The following is an 8,641-nucleotide window of genomic DNA, read 5'->3' as shown; positions in this document are numbered from 1 at the left end:
CATTCTTTCTGTTGCTATATATATATCTCTGTGGTGACTGGCGTTTTCGCTTTTTCGTTTGGAAGCGTTCCTACATGTAGGCCTATATAGTGGAAAGTGAGTAACATTTCCAAATACATGTAAGTGAAAGCTTGTGATTTTCACATTCTTCAGTCGAGAACGTCACTAGTACTGGTTAAAACGTGGCCAGGCAAGCAGGAGGGCTGTCCACTATGGCTAATACGCCATTAACACCTGCAAAGCTGATAGCTTTATGAAGCCTAAGTCTTTTTACGTGGCAAGCTGGCAGGGTCTGGTATCAGGAAGCAAGGCGACCTCTCCGCTTCCTTCTTTACCGCTCCTTTTCTCTATTTTATTCAGAAACTACGGACGTGTTTGTTACTGCTGTTATATTGTTGTAGCTGCTTCAACATTTGACACATTCCGTACAATCCTAAACCTTAACTTTACCTTGACTTGTTGCCGACGCTGACTTTTTGTACAGGAACAGTACGTGGACTGGACGTCGGGTGATCAGTGTTGACAGCATGAACAGAACCACCCAACCGTGAAAATAACACGACAGTGACTGGGTGAAGACCAAGCAACAGACCTCTCGGTTGAATTCTGGGCTTACTTTGACTTTTGGAAAAGCACGTACACGTACCAAGTGCTAGGGACCCAGAACAGACGTTTATAGTGTCTACCCTTTTGAGAGGTGTCAGAGCAACATTTGGACTGACATTATTATGATCTTTTTTCAAGCTTTGTCTTACCAGATTTGATGTGACAACACTTTAATGCTGGTGTCTCTGTGTGTCACACAGACTGACTGACATAACATAGGAACAAGGCTGGGCTGGGGCAGCACACATTGAAACCTGGCCTGTCACACTCACGGGGGTGGTAGGGAAGAGGACACCTCGTCCCCAAAGTATGAAAATATCGACACTAGCCATCAACCTCACTCAGGCAAAAGCGTCATCAAGATGGTGTCATCCCTCGTCGTGTCGTCACTCGTGGTGCTGCTCATTACAACGTCACTGCTCTTTGTGGCCTTTGTGACGTCCCACTGGTTACGTATCGGGCGACTGAACCGCACTCAGCTGTGCTCGTGCACTCGCTGTGACTGTGGCATGTGGTATTCGTGTGCTGACGACTCCCTGGGGCTGGGTGCCACCCAGCTGGCCGACATCACCACGCGCTGCGACTGGTTCCTGTCCGCGGGCTTCCCATCAAACGCTCTCCCAGGTTAGTGTCTTCAGGGGAGGGGAAGGTGTGTGTGTGTGTTGGGGGAGGGGGGGGGGCAAGTAGTGTCTGCCTCACATCGTATTATTCAAGATATTCATACTGATGCCTGTCATGAAGAGACGCTTACCATACCAGCCGAAAGTTAAAACTCATTGCATGTGCCTTCCTCTAACGCGAGTGCTTCAGTTACATACAATGATCTACGAACATAAGAAAATGTGCTTTAAGTTTTTCTGTCATTGAAAGAGAGACTTCAGTTACGGGTACAAAAGTTTAGAATTCACCACACTCGCACAGTAGGTTTAGAGCCAGCGGCTGAGAAAGCCTTAGCCTGGTTACTTCTCATGTAAGAATATCAAATTTACAGAAGACACCGTTCAGTGCTGGAAAAATCTAACGCTTACAGCGTCAACGGCACGAACCGAATCAAACGCTCAACACAGGGTGATGGTTGATTGAATTCAGTGTATAGAGGATAGGACTAAAATCACACCTTTCGTCCAAAGAAAGAGTTGTCAGCACAAGCCGCTGCATGAAGACCCCTGTGTGACGCGTGTTGCAGACTGGTTCAAGGCAACCCAGGCAATGGTGACAATCGCCTTGGTGACCAGCCTGTCCTCGCTGCTGGTCGGCATCTGCTCCATCTGTGCTCCCTACAACCTGCACCGCGTCGTCACTGTGGCCACCACGTGTACCGGTCAGTAGTCTCAACACACTCTCATCGTCACTGTGACCACCACGTGTACCGGTCAGTAGTCTCAACACACTCTCATCGTCACTGTGACCGTGCCACCACGTGTACCGGTCAGTAGTCTCAACACACTCTCATTGTCACTGTGGCCACCACGTGTACCGGTCAGTAGTCTCAACACACTCTCATTGTCACTGTGGCCACCACGTGTACCAGTCAGTAGTCTCAACACACTCTCATTGTCACTGTGGCCACCACGTGTACCGGTCAGTAGTCTCAACACACTCTCATTGTCACTGTGGCCATCACGTGTACCGGTCAGTAGTCTCAACACACTCTCAGTGTCACTGTGGCCACCACGTGTACCGGTCAGTAGTCTCAACACACTCTCATTTGTCACTGTGGCCACCACGTGTACCGGTCAGTAGTCTCAACACACTCTCATTTGTCACTGTGGCCACCACGTGTACCGGTCAGTAGTCTCAACACACTCTCAGTCATTGTCACTGTGGCCACCACGTGTACCGGTCAGTAGTCTCAACACACTCTCATTGTCACTGTGGCCACCACGTGTACCGGTCAGTAGTCTCAACACACTCATTGTCACTGTGGCCACCACGTGTACCGGTCAGTAGTCTCAACACACTCTCATTATCACTGTGGCCACCACGTGTACCGGTCAGTAGTCTCAACACACTCTCATTATCACTGTGGCCACCACGTGTACTGGTCAGTAGTCTCAACACACTCTCATTGTCACTGTGGCCACCACGTGTACCGGTCCGAGTAGTCTCAACACACTCTCATTGTCACTGTGGCCACCACGTGTACCGGTCAGTAGTCTCAACACACTCTCATTGGGCTCTATAGTTCTTGTCTGTGTGCGTGTCCCCAGTCGTTGATTCTACAAAAGTTTTCAAAATTCGTTTTGCATATTGTTTGTTCGTTTCGTCAGAACCATATAACTGAATTCACGTTCTGCTAGGATTGGGCCTGCGTTTGACCCTAATCCCCATGCGTAAATGTTTTAGCCAATACACAAAATCAACAAAAGACACAAAAAAGCAAAAAGTAAAGTGGAATGCAGGAGCAAATTCAGTACTCCTTCGACAATCTGTGACAGCATAAATTACAGCACAAATTAAAACTTGCACAGCCAGCACTGAAGTGCATATGAAAGTACAGGGATAAAACAACAGCTAGATTGTGAAATTAAGCAATCACTCAAACTTGCTGTCACAAAATGAAATGAACATATCTAATATTATTCTAAACAAAGTGTATTTATTTGTATCCTGATGTGCGTATCATGATGTGTGTGTGTGTGTGTGTGTGTGTGTTACAGCCGTGCTGCTGACGGTGTCTGTGAGTGTGTTTGGAGCCATGGTGTCACACCTGGACGAGACAGCTATCATCATTGAAGGCTACGATCACCTGCCCTACCTGTCATGGAGCTACTGGCTGGCTGTGGCTGCCACTCTGGTTGCCTGGGTCACCGCCGTCTGCTTCTTCTTTGTCTGTCGCCTAAAGTGTAGTCGCTACACTGTTTGACGCACTGTGCTAGCCTTTACACGGTCTGATTCACTTAGTCTCTACACTGTTTGACTCACTGTGTTAAGTCTTTACACGGTCTGATTCACTTATAGTCTCTACACTGTTTGACTCACTGTGTTAAGTCTTTACACGATCTGATTCACTTAGTCTATACACTGTTTGACTCACTGTGCTAATCTTTACACGGTCTGATTCACTTAGTCTCTACACTGTTTGACTCACTGTGTTAAGTCTTTACACGGTCTGATTCACTTATAGTCTCTACACTGTTTGACTCACTGTGTTAAGTCTTTACACGGTCTGATTCACTTAGTCTCTACACTGTTTGACTCACTGTGTTAAGTCTTTAATAATAATAATAATAATAATAATGAGCATTTATATAGCGCAACATCATAACTTTACAATTATGCTCTTTGCGCTTGACACATTTAAAATTCAAACACAGTTATACAAGCATTTACATCTACATTCATAGTCAGCAACGCTTGATTAAAAGCATACACCATCAGACATACATTACAACAGATTCTTCCACTAATTAAGTAATAAAAACATGAATAAAATAGGTAGTAAAAACAAGGAAATACCAGCTGAATACCCTTAATCAAACAGAACATGTTATTATACTGAAAAACAGCCCTAAATGTGTATACACATTATCACATTATCACTAAAAACAACAAATACACTACATGTAGCCTACTGATGGACTGAGAAAACAAAATCAGGGGTTGTATTTCTTGAAGAGGTGCGTTTTAAGAGCTCGTTTGAATGCTTGGGGTGACTGAGAGTGGCGGATGTGAAAGGGGAGAGAATTCCAGTGTGTGGGTGCGCAGAAAGTAAAAGTGCGTTGTCCGTATGTTTTGGTTTTGGTGTGTGGAATGGTGAGGATGCGACAGTCAGAAGAGGCACGGATCTGATTCATTTAGTCTCTACACTGTTTGACTCACTGTGCTATAGTCTTTACACGGTCTGATTCACTTGGTCTCTACACTGTTTGACACTGTTTGACTCACTGTGCTTGTCTTTACACGATCTGATTCACTTTGTCTCTACACTGTTTGACTCACTGTGCTAGTCTTTACACGATCTGATTCATTTAGTCTCTACACTGTTTGACTCACTGTGCTATAGTCTTTACACGGTCTGATTCACTTAGTCTCTACACTGTTTGACTCACTGTGCTAGTCTTTACACAGTCTGATTCACTTTGTCTCTACATTGTTTGACTCACTGTGCTAGTCTTTACACGGTCTGATTCACTTAGTCTCTACATTGTTTGACTCACTGTGCTAGTCTTTACACGGTCTGATTCACTTATAGTCTCTACACTGTTTGACACACTGTGCTAGTCTTTACACGGTATGATTCACTTAGTCTCTACACTGTTTGACTCACTGTGCTAGTCTTTACACGATCTGATTCATTTAGTCTCTACACTGTTTGATTCTTATAGCCTCCTCGCTGGCAGTGATTCACTGCAGTTTTTTTTTAACCTGTGCCAATCCCCTTGTCTCTACACTAATTTGCTACATTGTATTGCGTTTATACGGACACTCAGTGTAGTTTCCATGCCATCTGATTCAACATTGCCCGTACACCATCTGATTTTCAGTTATTATTACATAGTCTGACTCTCTGTTAACTATAAACTAATTCACTGTTCCCGCTCAGTTTCTTTGTTTTTATTTTGGTTTTTTTTTGTTGTTTTATGAATGTCAGAGTATTCATGTAATTAGAGTAGTCCCTCTCTGGATGAGGGCTGGTTGAAAAAAAAACTTGTTTGTATTGCTTATGCCACAATCCTCGTAAAACAAAATTTGATTTGTTTTGATTTGATCTTTCTCTTCCGCTCTTTCTGGCATGTCTCTGTAATGTCCAATTTCGCTGTTTACCCCTATCATCTCAACCCTATATGGTGTTTTTTGGAGTTCTACACCGTCTGATTTTATCAGTACAGCTTATTTACAGAATTTCTTTTCCGTGGACTAGTGTGCTTTTACACTGGCATAGTTTCACAATAAACTACCCAGTGGCGAAGTCTCATTGCTGCATTCCCCTAAAGTTTACGTGTCTAATGTTTCCTGTAGTCTACACAACTTGATTTGCTTGCAGTCTCTGATTTCCCCTAAAATTATGTGCATTTTTTGGTTTTTCTGATAAAGTCAATCTTATAGCTGGGTTTTTTTACTGTCTGATTTTACCTGTAGCCTGAACATTCAATACATGTACTTCTAACATTTCTGCACTCAAACCATAATTTGTTTTTGAATTTAATCAAGCTGTGTGGGTGTGGTGTGTACGTGTGTGTGTGCGTGTGTAAAACAATTCCCAGAAAACTATATGTACTGTTAAGATCTCCATAAAGCTTTTCATGTGAATTCCTCCATATGGTATCCCCAGACGCTTTCTCATTTTTTGCGATAAATGCCTTTGATGTTGTTTGTGTTTGATGACATCATATGTAGATTTGAAAAAAGTTGGTGGTATTGTGGTAAAAGCTTTTTTTTAATTTTATCAAATTGGTTGACATTTTGGTCTTCATTTGTTTGACTCAGTCCGGAGTATAAGATTGCATTTCTTTGCAGAAGCTTAAAAATTAATTAATTAATTTGCTGATTAAAACTCGACCTTAAGAATCAGTCCGAAATTTCGGACCCAAAATATTAGCAAGAACAAATGTCAATCCTTTTTGGAGAGATGTTTTTGAAGCATATTTGGAATATTATGGAACATTGGAAGTTACAACTAAAGATGAAGTTCTTGCAGAACCTCTGTTCTTCAACAACAAGTTTAAAATTGGTAATAATTCCTTTCATTATAAAAATTGGTCAGACAAAGGTGTTTTTTATGTGAAAGATTTGTTAAAAGAAAATGGAGTGTTTTTGGATGTGGAAAGCTTTAACACAAAGTATTCACTTTCTGTCAATTTTTTGGAATACTATGGATGTATTAATAGTATAAAATCATACTTGCTCAAACATAACACTGTTGTGGAAGATAACCAATGTATGCCCTGCATAAAGGTTATTAACTGTATTACAAAGGATTCAAAAGGATCTAAGGTGTTCTATGACGTGTTGATAGGTAAAGCTTGTATTCCAAACGCATGTACAAACTGGGAAAAAATACTAACACAAACACCAGTTGAATGGCCAAAAATATTTAACGTTACTAGGAAAATTCAAGAAACAAAATTAAAGTGGTTTCAGATAAAAATAAATAACCGAATACTTGTAACAAACTCAGTCCTTAAGGAAATGAAAGTTGTTAATAGTAATTTATGTAATTTTTGCAAAGTTGAAAAAGATTCGATTTACCATTACTTATGCAAGTGCCAACATGTCAGAACCTTTTGGGCTGAGTTTGAACAATTTCTAAAAAGGAAATGTGACAACTGTATTAGACTAAACCTTACTGATAACTTGATACTTTTTGGTTTTGACAGTAACAAAAAGACAGATCAAGGCTTTGATTTCATACTCTTGAACGCTAAATTTTTTGTTTATAAATGTAGAATCAACAACATCAGACCATGTTTACGTGTATTTTTGAAAGAATTATCTTATCTACATAAAATTGACCAATATGTTTACAGTATTCATATGAAACAATATCAGTTTACCCTTAAATGGGCTCCATATAATGCATTATTAGCTGCCATATAAATTATGTATTATGTTGTTTTGTCAAATATTTATGTACCTTGAATTGTTTGACAATTAATTCATGCATGCCTGAATAAAAAATGTTGAAGAAAAAAAAAACTCGACCTTAAACTAAAATCCTAATAACACACTCACGTTTCCATTTGAATTTTCTTGAACCCCAAAATATCATATAAAATTGATATTAAGATGAAAAACAAGTCGCGTGAGGCGAAATTAATACATTTTGATTTAGTCAATCTGTGGAACTCACAGAATGAAACTGAACCTACTGCACTGGCCGCTGATCAGTTGAAGTGACAAGCCAGTATATCGCAGAACCATACAGCGCTTAACTTATTCTTTTCAACTTTCTGAGCTTGTTTTTAATCCAAGCATAAAATATCTATATGTTTTAGGAATCAGGAAATGATAAGGAATAAGATTAAATCATGTTTGGATGGATTACTACAATTTTTAATTTTAATTCGAATTTTAAGATTTTAATGACCAAACTCATTAATTGAGCTGAAATGCAATCCCATAATCTGGGCTTCGTCGAAGATTGCTTGACCAAAATTTCAGTATATTTGATCGAAAAATGAGGGTGTGACAGTGCCGCTTCAACTTCAGTAAAAAGTCAGATATGACATCATTAAAGACAATTATCCACACAAAAAATAAAAAAACCTCTGGGGATATCTTTGTAGGAACTGTCATGTAAAGTTTCATGAAGATCGGTCCAGTAGTTTTCTCTGAATCACTCTACACATTCACCACCACCCTTGTCTTGATTCCCCGTGTTTGTTAAAACATTGTCATGACTTGACTAAATGTAACAAACAAAATTTGTTATATTCAAATTTGGTTCCCTGTCCCTGTGTTCACGATACAGAGACAGTGCTGTCTCAGACAATGGGTTTTGGTCAACCAGGACAGTTCTAGTGAAGACTTTTTAGTTCAGAGATGTTTAGGCCGACAGATTGACTGAATGCTTTGATATCACTCTACGTGACATGTTTCTTTTCTCTGTCATTTCAGATCCCGATTTTTTACCCAGCCTCTTCTGCAGTGTCCGATTGTTTTGGTAACACTGCCACACACTTTTCACAAATGTTACTGTTGAAGTTTTTGTCAAACAGAAGTGTCCATCTATTCAAAATTGTCACCTTGTATATATGTATAAATATAAATTAAAATGTTTTCCATAAACTGTATACTATTCACAGCGAGAACTACAAACTGTCCAGAGAGAGAGAACGAACAAATGAACGAACGAACGAACAAACGATTTTAGGAGATTTTAGGTGGAGGCCTAGTCTTACAATCTAGCTGTCCCTGCTAAAACTACGACGTAAAAATGGAGACAATCAAACAAGAACAGTTGCAAACAAACATGAACAAAAGAAAAGATGAGAGAGAGCAAAAGAGAGAGAGAGAGAGAGAGAGGGGGGGGCAGAGAAGGTTCACATGCACTTACACTCTAATCAATGCACACACACACACACACACACGA

At 40.5% G+C, this 8,641-nt stretch overlaps 1 protein-coding gene across 1 annotated transcript; it reads left to right on the top strand.

Moving 5' to 3' along the window:
* Positions 1 to 305: 305 nt before the first annotated feature.
* Positions 306 to 8,340, top strand: LOC138973167 (uncharacterized). Its single transcript, XM_070345854.1, has 3 exons — positions 306 to 1,230; positions 1,793 to 1,927; positions 3,267 to 8,340. Exons 1-3 carry the CDS (start codon positions 969 to 971, stop codon positions 3,470 to 3,472), a joined length of 603 nt encoding a protein of 200 aa, XP_070201955.1. The 5' UTR covers positions 306 to 968; the 3' UTR covers positions 3,473 to 8,340.
* Positions 8,341 to 8,641: the final 301 nt, after the last annotated feature.

The sequence above is a fragment of the Littorina saxatilis genome, linkage group LG8, assembly GCF_037325665.1.
Source record: "Littorina saxatilis isolate snail1 linkage group LG8, US_GU_Lsax_2.0, whole genome shotgun sequence".
Lineage (NCBI taxonomy): Eukaryota > Metazoa > Mollusca > Gastropoda > Littorinimorpha > Littorinidae > Littorina > Littorina saxatilis.
Note: the sequence above shows the minus strand (reverse complement) of the source record. Positions and strands in the feature narration are given on the sequence as shown.